General features: G+C 48.5%; 1 protein-coding gene across 1 annotated transcript in view; it reads right to left on the bottom strand.

The window, feature by feature from the left end:
- POLDIP3 (DNA polymerase delta interacting protein 3) overlaps positions 1-20,000 on the bottom strand; it is a 90,633-nt gene that overhangs the window by 69,227 nt on the left and 1,406 nt on the right. Inside the window, exon 2 of the mRNA XM_075321942.1 lies at positions 14,887-14,988. Within this exon, the coding sequence (XP_075178057.1) occupies positions 14,887-14,988 (102 nt within the window). The remainder of the gene's footprint in view (positions 1-14,886; positions 14,989-20,000) is intronic.

Genomic DNA, 20,000 nt, shown 5'->3' with positions numbered 1-20,000 from the left:
GGGGGAAGAAGAGAGAGAGAGAGGGGGAAGAGGGAGAGAGAGAGAGAGGGGGGGAAGAAGAGAGAGAGAGAGAGAGGGGGGAAGAAGAGAGAGAGAGAGAGGGGGGAAGAAGAGAGAGAGAGAGAGGGGGGAAGAGAGAGAGAGAGGGGGGGAAGAAGAGAGAGAGAGAGAGGGGGGGAAGAAGAGAGAGAGAGAGAGGGGGGAAGAAGAGAGAGAGAGAGGGGGGGAAGAAGAGAGAGGGGGGGAAGAAGAGAGAGGGGGGGAAGAAGAGAGAGAGAGAGGGGGGAGAAGAGAGAGAGAGAGGGGGGGGAAGAGAGAGAGAGAGGGGGGGAAGAGAGAGAGAGAGGGGGGGAAGAGAGAGAGTGGGGGGAGAAGAGAGAGAGGGGGGGAGAAGAGAGAGAGGGGGGGAGAAGAGAGAGAGGGGGGGAGAAGAGAGAGAGGGGGGGAGAAGAGAGAGAGGGGGGGAGAAGAGAGAGAGGGGGGGAGAAGAGAGAGAGGGGGGGAGAAGAGAGAGAGGGGGGGAGAAGAGAGAGAGGGGGGGGAGAAGAGAGAGAGGGGGGGGAGAAGAGAGAGAGGGGGGGAGAAGAGAGAGAGGGGGGGGAGAAGAGAGAGAGGGGGGGGAGAAGAGAGAGAGGGGGGGGAGAAGAGAGAGAGGGGGGGGGAGAAGAGAGAGAGGGGGGGAGAAGAGAGAGAGGGGGGGAGAAGAGAGAGAGGGGGGGGGAGAAGAGAGAGAGGGGGGGGAGAAGAGAGAGAGGGGGGGGGAGAAGAGAGAGAGGGGGGGGAGAAGAGAGAGAGGGGGGGAGAAGAGAGAGAGGGGGGGGAGAAGAGAGAGAGGGGGGGGGAGAAGAGAGAGAGGGGGGGGAGAAGAGAGAGAGGGGGGGGAGAAGAGAGAGAGGGGGGGGAGAAGAGAGAGAGGGGGGGGAGAGAGAGAGGGGGGGGGAGAAGAGAGAGAGGGGGGGGGAGAGAGAGAGGGGGGGGGGAGTGAGTGAGAGGGGGGGAGAAGAGAGAGAGGGGGGGAGAAGAGAGAGAGGGGGGGGGGGAGTGGGGGGAGAGAGAGAGGGGGGGGAGAAGAGAGAGGGGGGGGGAGAAGAGAGAGGGGGGGGAGAAGAGAGAGGGGGGGGAGAGAGTGGGGGGGGAGATGAGAGTGGGGGGAGTTGTTGTGGGGGGGGTGTTGTGTGTGGGGGTGGTGTGTGGGGGGGAGATTGAGTGGGGGGGGAGAAGAGAGGGGGAGGGGTGGAGCGTGGGGGGAGTGAAGAGTGGGGAGAGAGAGAGTGGGGAAGAGAGAGTGGGGAAAGAAGAGGGGGGGGGGCAGAGGTGCTCTGTCACCAACTGTCTCCACTCTGTGACTTGTGGTGCAGGTGACAGAGTGCAGACAGTTGGTCCCATGCAGCAGGACAGATGGCACAGCGGTGACATGCCTGTCAGTGTCTTGCTGCTGGGAGGAGCAGATGATCACACTGCCCGACACCGGCCGCTCTCCTGACATCGCAGCAGAGCGGGCGGGTGGACAGTGTGATCAGATACTTACGTGCAGGGGGGGATTCAGCTGAAGAACCCCCCCCTGTACTGCACACTGCGCCCCGTGCCTCACCATCTGCAGGACGCTTCCGGCTCCACACTGACGTCCTCTGGATCCTCCCCTCGATGCTGAGCTGTGACGTGCGGTAGTCACCGCCCACAGCCCTGTCACTCAATCTGAGTGGCGCCGGCATCCTGTGACGTACCCGTCTTGTTTGAGAGCCCGGAAATGCCGGGACGTCAGAGGATGCCGGCGGCCACAGCTCCAGGGGGTCATGTGACAGGCACTGAGCGTGCAGTATAGCGCCGCTCAGTGCCAGAAATGGAAACACAAGCCAATGGAGAAGACGCCTAGAATGGTAAGTATAACTCCTACAGAAAATAAAAAAAATGGGTGAACCACCCCTTTAAATGCGTAGATTGGGACAAAGTCATGGTAACTGGGGATACGGAACATAAATGGGGTAAGTTTAAGGATATACTACTAGAGTCCTCTAAAAAGCTTTATACCCTCTGGTAATAAAATTTCCAGGAATAAAAATAAACCACTATGGATAAGACTGTACAAAGTAAAATAAAACAAAAACAAAGGGCATTTAAAATCTTGAAGGCTGAGAATACAGAAATAGCATTTCAGAAGTATAAAGATATCAATAGGAAATGTAAAAAAGAAAATCAAACATGCAAAACTAGCTACTGAAACAAAAATCGCCAATGACATTAATCTACCGTATTTTTCGCTTTATAAAGACACACCGGATTATAAGACGCACCTTAAATTTAAACATAGAAAAAAAAAAAGGAAAAAAAAAAAGGTAAAAAAAATAAAATTTGGGTCCGTCTTATACTCCGGTGTTCTCTTACCGGAGGGGGGCAGCAGTGGTGGTGAAGTGGGGGTCACAGGAGGCAGAGGTTGTGATGGCGGGCGTGGCGGTTGCCGCAGCTGTGGTGGCGGCAGCGTCGTCGTCGTGCAGCAGGCCGGTGCAGTGAGTGACCCAGTGTCCGCGGTCCCGATTCAAATGATGGCGCCTGGAGCGGCGCGTGCGCAGATGGAGCGCTCATCCAAGAGCTCCACCTGAGCACGCGCCCGCTCCCGGCACCATCATTTGAAACTTGGATCGTGGACAAACTGGGTAACCTGCTGCACAGCCGCCCGCCCCGCACCCACAAAGTGGCAGCCAGCCGGCTGCCCGCCCACCCCTGCGTGCAAGAGGACGGGTATCTGTGCTTGCTTGCGTGCGTGTGGCAGCCAGGTGCCTGTGTGCGGGCGGCAGATGGATGCCGGCTGCCGCCCGCATACAGGCACCCGGCCGCCACCCGCACGCAAGCACAGGTACCCGGTCGCTTGCACGCAGCCACAGGCACCCGGCCGCTCAATCGCCGCACAGACAGGACCCCCAGGTAAAGCTATATTCGGATTTTAAGACGCACCCCTCATTTTCCTCCCAAATTTTTTGGGAGGAAAAGTGCGTCTTCTAATCCAAAAAAAAACGGTAAATCCCAAAATCTTTTATAAATACATTAATGCCAAAAGGAAAACAAAGGATAGTATCAGCCCCTTAAAATATAATAACATGGTAGTTATAGAGGACAAACAAAAGACTGAGATATTAAATAGGCATTTCTCATCTGTGTTCACCAAGGAACTGACTGAATCAGGGATCATTCAACAAGTGAAAAATCAAAGTTCACCACCCGATATAATTAGTTTAACACAAGAAGAAGTACGCCTACGTCTGAGTAAATTAAACATTGAAAAATCCCCAGGGCCAGATAGTATTCATCCACGAATATTGAGGGAATTCAGCTCCGTAATCGACAGACCGCTGTACCTCATCTTTTTAGACTCGCTTGTAACAGGGTTGATGCCTCAGGATTGGAGGATTGCTGATGTGGTACTGATATTTAAGAAAGGTAAGAGGGTGGATCCAGGCAACTACCATCCAGTAAGCCTGACATCAGTAGTATGCAAAGTTTTTGAGGGCATTTTAAGGGATGACATGCAAAAATATATTGCAGAAAATAATATAATAACTGACAAACCGCATGGATTCATGAAAGATAGGTCGCGTATAACCAATCTATTGGGGTTCTATGAGGGGTAAGTACAAATCTGGATATTGGTAATGTAGCTGATGTGATTTATTTGGACTTTGCAAACACATTTGATACTGTACCACATAATAGCCTTATACTAAAGTTCCAGAAGCAAGGACTAGGGGAAACTATATGCAACTGGGTAAGGAATTGGCTAAAAGACAGGAAACAAAGGAGTAGTCATAAATGGTACATTCTCTAAATGGGCTCTTTTCAGTACCACAGGGATCTGTGCTAGGCCCTATTCTTTTTAATCTCTTTATTAATGACCTTGTGTATGGGATTGATAGTAAAGTGACAGTCTTTGCTGATGACACCAAACTATGTAGGATATTAAAAACTGACCTTGATAGTACAATATTATAAAAAGATCTGGATAAGATGCCAGAATGGGCAGATACTTGGCAAATGAGATTTAATGTTGATAAATGTAAAGAAATGCACCTAGGACGGAGTAATTCTATAACTGCGTATACATTAAATGGAAGTAAACATGTGACTACAGAAAAGGAGAAGGACTTGGGTATTCTCATTATAAATAAGCTGAGCAGCAGTACTCAATGTCAAGCAGCAGCTGCTAAAGCAAACAAGATTTTAGGGTGTATAAAAAGAGATTAGATCCCGTGATCCCAACGTATTGTTACCCCTCTATAAATCACTTGTAAGGCCACATCTGGAATATGGGATCCAGTTTTGGGCTCCACATTTTAAAAAGGACATTTAGAAGTTAGAGTCAGTTCAAAGGCAGGCAACTAGACTACTACAAGGAATGGAAGGCCTCCCATATGATGAGAGGTTGAAAAAGTTAGATATGTTTACCTTAGAAAAAGGACGTCTCAGAGATCTCATTTATATGTATAAATACATGTGTGGTCAATATAAAAGGACTGGCACATGACTTATTTCTTCCAAAGACAATACTAAGGACCAGGGGGCACTCACTGCGAGTGGAAAAGCGATTCCGACAGCTAAATAGGAAAGGGTTCTTTACAGTTAGAGCAGTCAGACTGTGGAATGCCCTACCACAAGAGGTAGTAATGGCAGATACTATAAAAGCTTTTAAAAAAGGGCTGGTTAATTTCCTCAGTACACATAACATTGTTGGTTATAAATGGCTTAGTGACCAAATGTAGAACTGGTGGAGGAAGGTTGAACTAGATGGACCTAGGTCTTTTTTTCAACCTAAGTAACTATGTAGCAGTATCAGGCTGGGAGCACAAACTGGCATTGTTCGCTTTTGATATTCTTTTATATATAACCGTTATTATAGTCCCAAATATAAATGTCAGAATTGTGTAACTTTGGCCACCTGAGCAATTTCAAAATTAACTCCCATAAGTCGGAGATGCTGAATGTGTCCCTCCCGCTGGACGAGGTGGCACGGCTTCGGTCCTCCTTTCCATTCAGATGGCAGTCAGTAAGTCTAAACTATTTGGGCATCAAACTGACAGCAGACCCGTGCCAACTATACGACACCAATTTCACAAGTATCCTGAAGACCGTTGAGGCGGACTTGATGCGGTGGAATAGAGCAAAGCTGTCATGGTTTGGTAGGATTAATACCATTAAAATGGATATCCTGCCACGACTATTATACTTCTTTCAGGTGTTAATTTGCTACTGCCGGCTTCGTTTTTCTCCCGTCTTAAGTCCGCTGTAACTAAATTTGTATGGGCACATGAGCTTGTCGTATTCTCAAATTAGCAGATCTAGGGAAATGGGCGGCACGGGTCTTCCGAACTTTCGCCTTTATCACTATGCCTCGATGGGAACATGCATATTAGACCTCCATGGCTGGTTGATGAAAAACTGGGAGGAAGTGGAATTTTCTCAGTGCACATCCAGCCCCCTGGCACTTCTCTGGCAGATCATATCTTCCGTCCCGGGACTGTTAACCATATACAATAACCCATCGTTCCCAGCAGGTGCACGCAGGCAGGTTCTCCTACACAAGCAAAGGGCTGAGCACCCAATTATATTTGACTTCATATCCCAAAAAGGTATTAGACCTTTACAAGACTTTTTTCCTAGGGGGGGGGGAAGCCTCTGTGGACGCTTGGTTCCTTCATAGGCACAGATATTTTTATTAGATTCCTGCTGCGCCAAGCTGTTTTTCGCCAGCATACCGCATTTGAGAACCTGTGTCTCAGACAGGACCCTACAGACCATACCGTGTCGCTACTGTATAAGATGCTTCTGGAGGGCATGCCTGGGGAAGCAGCGATAAGCCTCCCGTCTTGACTAGATGGGAACGGGACTTAGGCAGAAGCTTCTCAGTGGTGGAGTGTGCCAAAATATATCAGTTTACTCATAAGTCCTCCCCATGTACAGTGTCACAGGAGAGGAATTACAAGGTTCTGTCTAGATCAAGGGTGGGCAATTAATTTTCCCATGGGGCCGCATGAGAAATTGGGATGTTTTAGACGGCTGGAGGAATATAATTAACTGAGTTCTACCCAATACTGTATATACTATATACACTAACCCTCCATAAACAAAACAGTAAGTTAAACAATACAAAGATTCAATTACAAAGATTCAATGAAAATATGGAGGTCAGTAGGGAGAATTACTACTACATTACTGTGGCCTGTGGAGCATACATACTGGCCCTGGTGGCCTGCGGAGCATACATACTGGCCCCGGTGGCCTGCGGAGCATACATACTGGCCCCGGTGGCCTGCGGAGCATACATACTGGCCCCGGTGGCCTGCGGAGCATACATACTGGCCCTGGTGGCCTGCGGAGCATACATACTGGCCCTGGTGGCCTGCGGAGCATACATACTGGCCCTGGTGGCCTGCGGAGCATACATACTGGCCCTGGTGGCCTGCGGAGCATACATACTGGCCCTTGGCCCTGGTGGCCTGCCAAGCATACATACTGGCCCTGGGGGCCTGTGGAGCATATATACTGGCCCTGGGGGCCTGTGGAGAATACATACGGGCCCTAGTCTCCTGTGGAGCATATATACTGTCAGTGGTGGCCTGTGGAGGATCCATATAGGCCCTGGGGGCGCTGAGTGCACAGGCTGGCAACACTGGAAGACGCTTAGGGCCCAAGCTGGCAGCACTGCAGCAGCAGAGCCTGAAGACTCCTCTGGCTGCTTTCTCTGAATCCCCTGTGTGTCTGCTTCTTCTATTGCAGGCATAGGGGGGACCTGAGAAGACAAATGCTGGACTCTCCCCTCCTGCACTCTCCCTGCTGCTACTGGCTTACATAACCTCAGTTGCAGTACAGACATTTTTGAAGTGACCGCTGTGGATATGAGCCGGTCACGTGAGGATCCTGGGTAGAAGGGGCAGGCAAAGGGGGCGTGACCAGCATCGAGAGAGCAGCAAAAGGGGACAAGGAAGGCATCCGAGGAGTGTGCGTGTCCAGCATTGAGAGGGGGCGTGACTGGCAACAGGAGGGGGCGTGGCCGGCAGAATGCGGGGATGTGGGGCAGTTGTTATCAATGCACTGCTTATCACTGCACTGCAGGATACATAGCTCCCGGCTGTGAGAGTGGGGCTGAGGCGTAGATCAGGCCACGCCTCCAACTCTGAGCTAAGACGGGCGGGCCGGTCACAGACAGTAGGTGGGCCACGTACAGCCCGTCCCTTGCCCAGGTCTGGTCTAGATGGTACAGGAGCCCCGCGGCCATCGGCACCATGTTTCCTCCGATCTCAGACGTATGCTGGTTATGCCTAAAGGAGAAGGGCACATATGTACGTGTGGTGGTCATGTCCGCCAATAAAACTTTTTTTGGGATGGAGTCCTTAATGTAGCCAAGAAACTATTTCCTGTGGCATCGACGCCGGATCTGGCAATGCCTATTCCTAGGGGAGTTCTGTCTCCAGGTACAAGAAGGGCTTACTTAGACATATATTGTCCGCGGCTAGGAGGCTGATCCCGAAGTACTGGAGACAAGAGAAGTCGCCGTCACGTGCTGAACTGGTGCTGGAAATTAACAACATATTCAGGATGGAAAATTTGATAGACCTACCCAGAGGTCTGTCCTAACAAGGTATTTGATACGTGGTCACCTCGGATTATGTTCCGGGACTCCCCGGACATGGCTGAATGGCTGAACTCAGAGGTCGGATGGCTTGACTCTCCTCTTAGTAGAAATCTTTCAAAAGGTCTTGTGTTGTCTTTGATTGGGGTGATCATCTGGACGAGACAACTTTTTTTCTTCTCCTTTTACCTCTCTATCTACACGTTCCCTTACGTATTTCTTTTCTCCCCCTTCCCTTTTTTTTTGCTTTTTCTATTTGTCTAATATAGTTTTTGTATGAAGCTCTGCAAATTTAGCATGGAACTGTTTAAGTGGAAGTCGTCTAATATTTGGATATTCAGTGCGAGTAATAGAGACATCTTTTAAAATTTTTCTATAAGGGAATATGGTTTCTCTCCTTGTTAATTGTTCATATATGTTTATAAATGTTTCATGATTTGGAGATGCCTTTTTCAATTGAACAAAATTTGATTTACAAAAAAAAAAAAAATTGAGAACTTTTCTGTATTTGTCAAGTTTTAGACATCACTATGCAAATAATTAGTGTGACAGTTTAATAAATAATAAGGACATTGTGTACTCACCGTAAAATGTCTTTCTTGGAGCCTTTCATTGGGGGACACAGACAGTGGGTTATATGGTGTCCAGGGGAGGCTTGACACTGGGTTTAAAAAAAAAAAAAAAGTTACCTCCTCCCACAGCATATAACCCCAGCTAGGCGGGAACTAGCTCAGTTTGGTGTAAAAGCAGTAGGAAAAGGATAACCAAAACCACAAGGGCGGGAACTGTGTCCCAGAATGAAAGGCTCCAAGAAAGACATTTTACGGTGAGTACACAAAAATGTCCTTTCCTTTCTCGCCTTTTCATTGGGGGACACAGACAGTGGGACGTCCCAAAGCAGTCCCTGGGTGGGAACTGAACTATTAACAGTGTATAACATCAGACTAAGAGCTGACTAACAACTGCAACTGCAGTGAACTCATATCAAAACACTGTCAAGAACCGAGCAGTGGCCACTTATAAATGGGCCACTGCCGCTTGAAGGACTTGTCTTCCAAGAGCAGCATCCGTGGAGGCATGCGTATGCACTCTGTAGAATTTTGTAAACGTGTGCACACTGGACCAGGTAGCGGCCTTGCAAAGTTGGGACGCCAAAGCCTGATGGCGGATAGCCCAGGAGGCACCCACTGCTCGTGTAGAGTGGGCCCGCACAGATTGAGGGAGAATGGCACCTCGTGCTTTGTATGCCTCACAGATGGCAGTCCTGATCCATCGAGAAATCGTGGATTTAGACGCCGGGTTGCCCTTTTTGTGTCCTACTGAGAGGACGAAGAGGGCATCGGACTTGCGCAACGGCGCTGTTCTGGAGATGTAGATCCGCAGAGCCCTGACAAGATCGAGAGTGTGAAGGGCTTTCTCAAAGGAGTGGACCGGGGCCGGGCAGAATGACGGCAACACAATGTCCTCATTCAGGTGGAAAGAGGATACGACCTTCGGAAGGAAGGCGGGGGAAGGCCGAAGGACCACCTTATCATGGAAAATCAGGAAAGGTGAGCGACAGGAAAGAGCTGCCAGCTCGGACACACGCCTGATAGAGGTAATAGCGACTAAAAAGGCAACATTCCAAGACAGTCGAAGAGAGATTTCTCTCAGAGGTTCGAAAGGAGGAAGTTTAATAACTCCCAGAACCAGATTCAGATCCCAGGGATCTAAGGGGTGGCGATAAGGAGGGACCAAATGCACTACCCCTTGAAGAAAGGTACGGACCAGAGGGCGAGAAGCCAGCTGCTTCTGGAAAGAAAAGAAAAAAAAAAAAAAAAAAAAAAAATCGACAAGGCAGAAACTTGTCCTTTAAGGGTACTGAGAGCAAGACCCGAGTCCAGACCGTCTTGCAGAAAAGCAAGAACATTAGGGATTGAAAAGGTCAGGGGCGACCAATTATGACGGTCACACCAGGAAAGATAGGTCTTCCAGGTCCTGTGGTAAATGCTGGCGGAGGAAGGCTTCCGAGCATTAAGCATGGTATGAACTACCCTGGAAGAAAGACCCGATTTGGCTAGAATGAGGGATTCAAGCGCCACGCCGTCAAATGCAGCTGTGCTGTATTCTGGTGGAATATTGGACCTTGCGACAGAAGATCCGGGCGGTCGGGAAGACGCCAGGGAGTGTCACTGAAAAGTTGGAGGAGCTCTGGATACCAGGCTCTCCTGGGCCAGTCCGGGGCCACGAGGATCACCGGGATGCCCTCCGCTTTGATTTTCTTGATTACTCTCGGAATGAGAGGAAACGGATGGAAGATGTAGGGCAGGCGAAACTGCGACCATGGAAAGACTAGGGCGTCGGAGCCGAGCGCTAGCGGGTCTCTCTACCGAGATATGAAGGGACGTATTTTGGCATTCATTCGAGACGCCATGAGGTCCACATCCGGGAGTCCCCAACGAAGAGTGATCTGATGGAACACTTCGTCGTGGAGGGACCATTCCCCTGCCGCTAGACCTTGCCTGCTGAGAAAGTCTGCGGCCCAGTTGTCTACCCCTGGGATATGGACAGCTGAAATAATGGGGATGTGCTTCTCTGCCCAAAGAAGAATCCTGGATACCTCCTTCATCGCTGCCTTGCTGCGAGTTCCTCCCTGACGGTTGATGTAAGCCACGGCCGTGGCATTGTCTGACTGGATCCGAACAGGGAGGCCCAATAGTAGGGGTTGAAAATTCTGAAGGGCCAAAAATATGGCTCTGATCTCCAGAACATTGATGTGCAGAGAGCGCTCGGAAGGAGACCAGCGTCCCTAAACAGTGTGGTGGAAAAACACCGCCCCCGCCCCAGCCTATCAGGCTGGCATCCGTCGTGACTACCTGCCAGTGGACCGGGCGGAAGGACTTCCCTTGAGATAGGGATGAGACCTGAGTCCACCAGACGAGGGAGCTGAGCGCAGACCGAGATAGGCGGACTGACCGGTCCAGGGAAGCTGGATTCTTGTCCCAGGAAGATAGAAGATCCAGTTGTAGAGGGCGTAGATGGAATTGGGCAAAGGACACGGCTTCTATGACCGCCACCATCTTGCCCAACACTCTCATTCCATTCCGAAGGGATGTGTGACGGTGAGAGCGGAGGGATTGGGCGGCCCGGATCAGGGAAGACCTCTTGTCCTCTGGAAGAAAAACCCAGGACTGAGCCGTGTGTCAGCATACCTAGAAAGGGGATGCGCTGATGAGGAATGACTTGAAGTTGATAAGCCACCCTAGCCTTGACAGCGTGTCTAGGCAAATCTGCACGCTTTCTGAGCAAACGTGAAGAGAGCTCCCTTTGACAAGAAGGTCGTCCAAATAGGGAACGACCAGGATGCCTCTGGGGTGTAAAATGGACATGACGGCCGCCATGACCTTTGTGAAGACCCGAGGCGCAGTGGCCAGCCCAAAGGGGAGGGCCCTGAATTGGAAATGACGGTGTCCTACGGCAAAGCGAAGGAACTGTTGATGAGAGACACATATGGGAATATGTAAATAAGCATCTTGAACGTCTATGGAAGCTAGGAATTCTCCAGGTTCCATGGCGGCTAGTACTGTTCTCAATGATTCCATTCGGAAAGTTCGAATCTGTACGGATTTGTTCAGCCGTTTGAGGTCCAAGATAGGGCGGACAGAGCCATCTTTTTTTGGGGACGACAAAGAGGTTTGAATAGAAACCTTTGCCGAGCTCTGTTCCAGGGGCACTGGAATGATAACGTTTGCTTTTTGCACAGAGGCTATGGCCTGACATAAGGCCTGGCTTTGCGTTGGGGACTTTGGAAGCCGAGAACGGAGAAACCTGTTGGCCGGTAGGGAATGGAAATCGATCTTGTAACCTGAGGTGACAATTTCTCGAACCCAAGCTTTGTGAGTATGGTCTAGCCAGATATCCCGAAAAAGCAGAAGCCGCCCTCAACAGGAGTCGGCTCTGAGGGGTACCCGGCGTCATGCTGAAGGGGCCTTCGCGGGGCGAGGTCCCTTGGGTTTAGATTGCCTGGAGTGGGAACGCCAGGAAGTCCCTTGAGGGACCGGATCCCCGATCTAAGCGTTGCGACGACCCTTGTGATGGTTTTTGGGGGGCGGGCTGAAAGGACTGCCTGCGCCAAGAAGACTTTAAAATTTTTGGATACAGGCCGCTTTTGTGGTAGAATGGTACTTTTACCACCCATCGTCTCAGATATAAGCTTGTCCAGGGATTCTCCAAACAGACGAAGACCCTGGAAGGGGAGTGTAGACAGGGACTTCTTGGAGGCACTGTCCGCGTTCCATATCTTTAGCCACAGGACTCTGCGGGCAAAAACAGCGTTGGCTGCCAATAGGGCTGAAAAACTAGCTGCATCTAGGGAGCCGTGAAGAAAATAATTAGAGGCTAGAGAGAACAAATCTAGGATCTCAAGAGCCTCTGAAGGAATATTGCAAGGGCGAAGCCACTTGCGCAGGTTCCTACTCCACACGCTCATAGCTCTTGCCACCCATGTCATGGCAAACAGGGGGCGCAGAGAGGAGCCCGAAGCCTGGAAAACAGATTTGACCGCAGCCTCAACTGCGCGGTCGGACGAGTCCTTGAGAGACGTGTTGTCTGAAACAGACATAACCGGGTGTTTAGCCAGTCTGGATACTGGCGGATCCACAACGGGGGGGAACTGACCAGGGCTTAACCATTTATGGAGGAAAGGGATAAGCGAATGAAGAGGAGGATTTTTTATTAAACCTCCTATCAGGGTGATCCCACCGTTTAGATATGATTTGATGAAAAATCGGATCCTGGACAAAGGACTTAGGCTTCTTGGCTCGCTTGATTGCCGACTGAGAAGTCGGGTCCGAGGGCTGATCAGAAATCGACAGTGATTGACAGCCGCTATTAAAGTGTCTTCCATATGCCTTGACTCAGAAGGGACATCTGAATCAGAGTCAGAGTCTCGGGAATCGTGACTACTAAAGGTCACGGAGCCTGAGTCAGACTGACCATCGTGTGAGTCAGACGAGGCGGAGCGGTCGCAATGGCGCCTTTTGGAGAATGCCTTTTTACGTACTGGGGATGATACACCAGACGAAGGCGGGCTCCTCTGAGGGAGCTGAGCCGGGGGGAGGCTGTGGGAGCCAGTGGAAGGCTGAGATATCTGAGCGGCCAGGTCATCTAACCTTTTAGACATCAGAAGAGCCCATGCAGGGATAGCCTCATCAGACGGGGGTGCTGCCTGAACAGTGGCCGGGGCCGAACCCACAGATTGCACGACCCCCCTGGTCCGGCAACGCCTGTTGTGACATTGTAGTAGGGCGACCGCAGCCCCGGCATAGTGGATAGCTTCGACCATTGGGAAACGAGCTTCCACAGGTGGTACAAGCATAGTACAGGTCCATAGAGGATGCCTGGGAAGCTTTATCACCCTTGCGGTGTTTACGCATGTCAGCAACAAACGTACAATTATACTGTGAGCCTCTAGCAGTATTACACTACTGTGGGTGAGAAGCTACTAGCAGTATTAGAAAGGGACTGCTATACAGAGCTGGTATATACCAATAGTAAAGTGGCATACACTGCCAAACAGTCAGTATATACCTGCAGGCACAGTCAGTATATACCACTAAAAGCTGATATGCACCGCCAGCCAGCAGACACACACCGCTAGAAAGACAGCGATATACCATTGAGCAGAGCGGTATATAGTGCTGCAGAGTTGCAGAGCCAAGGAGGCGATCTCACCCGTGTCTGCTCCCCACATGTAATGGCGTCCAGTGTTCTCTGGCAGCATGGAGGGGAGAGACGGCCCACTAGAGGGAGCGGCTTCTGGAGCAGTGGAGGGGGCGTTGCTAAGAATGCAGGCCGAAGCCGGGAGCTAAATTTATGATGCTTCCCCGGAAACACGGCCTGCATCGCCCCACCGGCGCCTCCTCAGGCGGCGGTTGGATGCAGGGGACGGGTACACGTCGTCTCCCTACCTGCTCTTGCTCCGTCTGAAGACGCGTCGGTCCTGGGATGTGGAGATCTCGGGGATGCATCTTCGGCTCAAGGCTAGCAGGTGCTCGGCTCTGCTTAGCACTCTGGAGCTACCTCTGTGAGGTGCTTCCAGGGAGCCTGGAGGGGTACGCAGACCCGACCACTTGGGCGCGAGGGAAGACTGACTGCTTTTGCAAGCCAGGTTTCCTCTGCCTGTAAGCGGGGGGAACGAGGGTGAGCACACCCTGGTATTGCCCCATTGTTAAAAATAGAATAAAATCACAAAGAAAAGAAATAAACAAAAAACATGAGCTGGCCTGGGGCTCAGGCCAGACGTGTCAGCCTCCCTGCTGACACTAAAAAGAACTGAGCTAGTTCCCGCCTAGCTGGGCCTATATGCTGTGGGAAGAGGAGCTAACTCTTTTTTTAAACCTAGTGTCAAGCCTCCCTGGAGACACCATATAACCCACTGTGTGTCCCCCAATGAAAAGGCGAGAAAGGAAGATTGTTTTAGATTAGATGATTGCGCTGGATGCAGCGATACCAAATGTGTGTATTTTTTATAATCTTTCATTTTACTTAAATATACATAATTTATTGGTATGATGTTATTTTCATTGTTTTTATTTTCTGATTTTTTTTTTCAAATACTAAAAAAAGTTGTAATTTTTTTTTTTACTTTTCGTTTTTGCTTAGTCCTCATAAGGAACATTAACTCTTATTACTCTGATCGCTTGCACAATCTATTGCAATGCACCTGCATTGCAATACATTATATCAGTCAGTGAGACACTGACACGCCTGAGGCCACGCTCCTGGCAGGGACTAACAGGTTTGCTGAAGCTGGCTCATTCACGACCTTGGGTTGCTATATAAACGATCAGGCTTATTCGATGACAACGTGGGAGCGGGGATTGGACGGGAGAGGGAGCTACCTCTTTCAGCCTACTAAATGTGGTGATCAACAGATTGCAGCATTTAGGGGTTAGGCACCACTCCTGGCTAGGAGAGCTGGGTCTCGGCTGGCACATAAGCCAAGCTCCTAGCGGCAATCCCGGGACTCAGCTCCTCTACCCTGTTTAATCACCATGACGTACCCATACATCATAGGTCGGGAGCCCTTCCCAACAATAACATATGGGTATAGGTCGTGAAGAAGTTTTAAAAAGTATGTCACTTTAGTTTCCACGTATAGAACATTTCTGTTGGAGGAGCGCTCTAATAAGAAATACAATTAATACTTTAATTAATGCGAGCCTCTTAATGAATTAGAGTGACTGGAGAAAACCAGTCTTAATGAATCTGGCCCTAAATTTCAGACTTACCCTTTTCTGCACAGTGTTGGCAGAGGCCAACTTCATCTTTTTGGTGTGGATGTGGGAAAGTTCCAAATCATCATCATCATCCATATCTTGTAAAGAGGAAATCTGCTGATAGATTTCAATGTACAGTTAATTACTACCTGTTAGAAAGCAGTTAAGTACATCAGCCTCATCAGATCTAGGAAATGTAATTAATGTATGCCGTTTGTATTGTAAATTCTGGGAACAGATCTGCTTTAACTTGGAAAAACCACAAGAAATTAAAGCATTAAACTAAGGGTACTTTCACAGATCCGGTTTTTGCCGTCAGGCACAATCCGGTGTGTGCCTGATGCAACGGATCCGGCACAGATTGTGTAAAACTGATGAGACGGATCCGGTTAAAAAAAAAAACCCAAAAAAAAAACCGGATCCGTTGTAGCAGTTTGTACCGACAAGCCAGCTGTGGCCGCGGGTAACCTGAGTAACGTCACCGCTGATAGCGTGACTCCCTTCAGTTGATCTGTGGAGCTCACAGTGAGTTCTACGGCCACTCCTGTCAGCTTCCGATGTAGCAGAGCTGAAAGCGTCATGGGACCTAGTGTGGATTACGTCGGACCTGAAGGGGTATTTGGGGATTTTAATAAAGTGGTGAAAGAGGGTGCTTTATCTTATTTCAAATAAAAGGATTTTTCGGTGTTTGTGTTAATTTACTTTCACTACAGATTGAGACACCTGCCATGATTAACCTAGGACTTAGTGGCAGCTATCGGCTGCCATTAAATCCTTATTACCCTGATTGCCACTGCACCAGGGCAATTCAGGATGGGCCGGGTAGAGTCCCAAGACTGTCGCAGCTAACGGATGCGGCAATTCCAGGAGGCTGCTGGCTGATAATTTTTAGGCTGGGGGGCTCCCATCCTGAGAATACCAGCCCTCAGCCGTGTGGCTTTACTTTGGCTGGTATCAAAATTGGGGGGGGGGGGGGGGGAACAGCACGCCGTTTTATGTTTTTTTTTTTGTTGTTTTTTTTTTTTAAATCATTTATTTTACTGCAAGATTTAGACCTGCCCATCGGCAGCTGTGATTGGTTGCAGTGAAACAGCTGTCACTCAGCGTGGGGGCTCATCTGATTGCAACCAATCATAGGCGCTGGTAGGCGGGGGAAGCAGTGAATACGAGATGGAATAATAAGCGGCCGGCATTTTCAAAAGCTGGATAAGCCGCCAGAGCAGTGTAACAGGTGTGCAGCGCCGCGCCGGTGAGTATGAGAGAGAGAGGGGGGGGGGGGGGGACACACAGACACCGACACAGAGACCGACACAGAGACCGACACAACAGAGACCGACACAACAGAGACCGACACAGAGACCGACACAACAGAGACCGACACAACAGAGACCGACACAGAGACCGACACAGAGACCGACACAGAGACCGACACAGAGACCGACACAGAGACCGACACAGAGACCGACACAGAGACCGACACAGAGACCGACACAGAGACCGACACAGAGACCGACACAGAGACCGACACAGAGACCGACACAGAGACCGACACAGAGACCGACACAGAGACCGACACAGAGACCGACACAGAGACCGACACAGAGACCGACACAGAGACCGACACAGAGACCGACACAGAGACCGACACAGAGACCGACACAGAGACCGACACAGAGACCGACACAGAGACCGACACAGAGACCGACACAGAGACCGACACATTTTCTAACCAGAAAGGAATTTACACATCTGAGCATGCTTAGTTAAAAAAAAAACAAAAAAAAAAACGGATCCGTCAGTGGAATGCGTTGTTTGCTGCATTACAACGGATCTGACGCCTCAGGCACAATCCGGCACTAATACAATTCAATGAAGATAAAAATGCATCTGGCGCCGGATCAGTTTTACCCAGTATTCACCGGATTGTGCCTGACAACAAAAGCCGGATGTGTGAAAGCACCCTTAAAAACATTGTAAAACAGACATGAGTTCACAGGATAACAGTCAGACCGTCCAGTACCCTATACGGCAATACTCCGAATAATGTGCCAATAAAAGTAAATAAGAGCCAGAGCAAAACCATTTACTGGGTACCTGCAAAGGAGACCAATAATAGAAATGCTGAAGTCACCAAACAGAGCATGAATAACAAGATACAGTTAGGTCCAGAAATATTTGGACAGTGACACAATTTTCGCGAGTTGGGCTCTGCATGCCACCACATTGGATTTGAAATGAAACCTCTACAACAGAATTCAAGTGCAGATTGTAACGTTTAATTTGAAGGTTTGAACAAAAATATCTGATAGAAATTGTAGGAATTGTACACATTTCTTTACAAACACTCCACATTTTAGGAGGTCAAAAGTAATTGGACAAATAAACCAAACCCAAAACAAAATATTTTTATTTTCAATATTTTGTTGCGAATCCTTTGGAGGCAATCACTGCCTTAAGTCTGGAACCCATGGACATCATCAAACGCTGGGTTTCCTCCTCCTTAATGCTTTGCCAGGCCTTTACAGCCGCAGCCTTCAGGTCTTGCTTGTTTGTGGGTCTTTCCGTCTTAAGTCTGGATTTGAGCAAGTGAAATGCATGCTCAATTGGGTTAAGATCTGGTGATTGACTTGGCCATTGCAGAATGTTCCACTTTTTTGCACTCATGGACTCCTGGGTAGCTTTGGCTGTATATGCTTGGGGTCATTGTCCATCTGTACTATGAAGCGCCGTCCGATCAACTTTGCGGCATTTGGCTGAATCTGGGCTGAAAGTATATCCCGGTACACTTCAGAATTCATCCGGCTACTCTTGTCTGCTGTTATGTCATCAATAAACACAAGTGACCCAGTGCCATTGAAAGCCATGCATGCCCATGCCATCACGTTGCCTCCACCATGTTTTACAGAGGATGTGGTGTGCCTTGGATCATGTGCCGTTCCCTTTCTTCTCCAAACTTTTTTCTTCCATCATTCTGGTACAGGTTGATCTTTGTCTCATCTGTCCATAGAATACTTTTCCAGAACGGAGCTGGCTTCATGAGGCGTTTTTCAGCAAATTTAACTCTGGCCGGTCTATTTTTGGAATTGATGAATGGTTTGCATCTAGATGTGAACCCTTTGTATTTACTTTCATGGAGTCTTCTCTTTACTGTTGACTTAGAGACAGATACACCTACTTCACTGAGAGTGTTCTGGACTTCAGTTGATGTTGTGAACGGGTTCTTCTTCACCAAAGTATGCGGCGATCATCCACCACTGTTGTCATCCGTGGACGCCCAGGCCTTTTTGAGTTCCCAAGCTCACCAGTCAATTCCTTTTTTCTCAGAATGTACCCGACTGTTGATTTTGCTACTCCAAGCATGTCTGCTATCTCTCTGATGGATTTTTTTCTTTTTTTTCAGCCTCAGGATGTTCTGCTTCACCTCAATTGAGAGTTCCTTAGACCGCATGTTGTCTGGTCACAGCAACAGCTTCCAAATGCAAAACCACACATCTGTAATCAACCCCAGACCTTTTAACTACTTCATTGATTACAGGTTAACGAGGGAGACGCCTTCAGAGTTAATTGCAGCCCTTAGAGTCCCTTGTCCAATTACTTTTGGTCCCTTTAAAAAGAGGAGGCTATGCATTACAGAGCTATGATTCTTAAACCCTTTCCACGATTTGGATGTGAAAACTCTCATATTGCAGCTGGGGAGTGTGCACTTTCAGCCCATATTATATATATAACTGTATTTCTGAACATGTTTTTGTAAACAGCTAAAATAACAAAACTTGTGTCACTGTCCAAATATTTCTGGCCCTGACTGTAAATAATGTATATGAAAGCACATAAGAAAAAAAAGGCAAGAAAGGCATATCAGTGGTACGTACGCATGGGATTTCTGAACACCCAGTCTTATGACTTACCACCCAACTGCTACTCTTGTCCCTGGCTGCTAATATTTGATTGTATTGCCTTTATTCTTAAATGTTCGCTCAGTAAAGGGTTGAAGTACTAACAAGTTATTCCAGCATGGTTGGAAAGCTTCAGGGTTATTGCTGGGTGTCACAAACACACTTATCAGTACATGCCTCAGGTGTGACTGAAGGGGGGGTTACTCCATCTCTATTCACTTAATCTTGAATTCAGTATAAAATCACCACAACACAGTCCACTCCCCTCAGATACACAATACATTGCCACCACTCACCCCACAAACGGTGTGACGAGTCCCCAAAATAAGCACTGCTGTCCAAACACTCTTAGGCTATTGATTCTTTCTAATATACAAGGTCCAAATGTATTAAACTTTTAGGCTCTAATATAAAGCGTACAGCGCTTTCAAGATGGGTAGATAAAAGGGCAAAATAAAGCAACATACAAATATGTAAAACAGAGAGAATAGAAAAGGGTTTTCAAACTACAGATATGCTTCTGTTTCCCCAAGAATAGGCAAATTGCTGGTGCACCCTCAGACCTTGCTGACCCAATCATGTGAACCCCTTTTAATAAATTGAAATCATCTCTTTATATCCCTAGTCCTGGGTTTGGGTTTCCAGGACTGCCTGTCAGTTTGTTTGCTCATTCTCCAGCATCTCCACACCCACTAATGGGAACGGGGACTATCCACTTTGGATAACATTTGTCCATCTGCGCACGTGTGGAAGATACGCTGTTCTCCAGGAGAGCACGTACCTTTTGGCCCTGGTTCCTGCAGAGCCCGCAGGAAAACTTCCATTGTTTTTTGTCTTTTAAACAAAATGAACCGTAAGGATTTCAGACTTTTATATAAAAATGTGCACGGTCCTCTACACTGGGCTCCTATAATTATTCTTACATGTTTTGTGGTGTTTCATATTAACCTATGCTGGCTACCTGTCTGTGGTCCTATGGATTCATGTCTGGTTTTGACTTACATGGATGTTTAATACCAATTGTTACTTTGTATATGACCTGAATATGCACTGCGCAAAATTTTTATATGATGTGCACTTGCTTTTTTACTCATGGTGTTCAGATTAAAGGGTTATGCCCATCTCCAAGATCCTATCCCAATATGTAGCATTTATATTAATACCTCCAATTAGAAATATAGTATATAGTTCTCCTGATATCGCCATGTCTTTTAACTCACATGCAGGGCA

The sequence above is a fragment of the Anomaloglossus baeobatrachus genome, chromosome 8 (assembly GCF_048569485.1).
Source record: "Anomaloglossus baeobatrachus isolate aAnoBae1 chromosome 8, aAnoBae1.hap1, whole genome shotgun sequence".
NCBI lineage: Eukaryota > Metazoa > Chordata > Amphibia > Anura > Aromobatidae > Anomaloglossus > Anomaloglossus baeobatrachus.
This window is presented reverse-complemented; position numbering and strand designations above follow the sequence as displayed.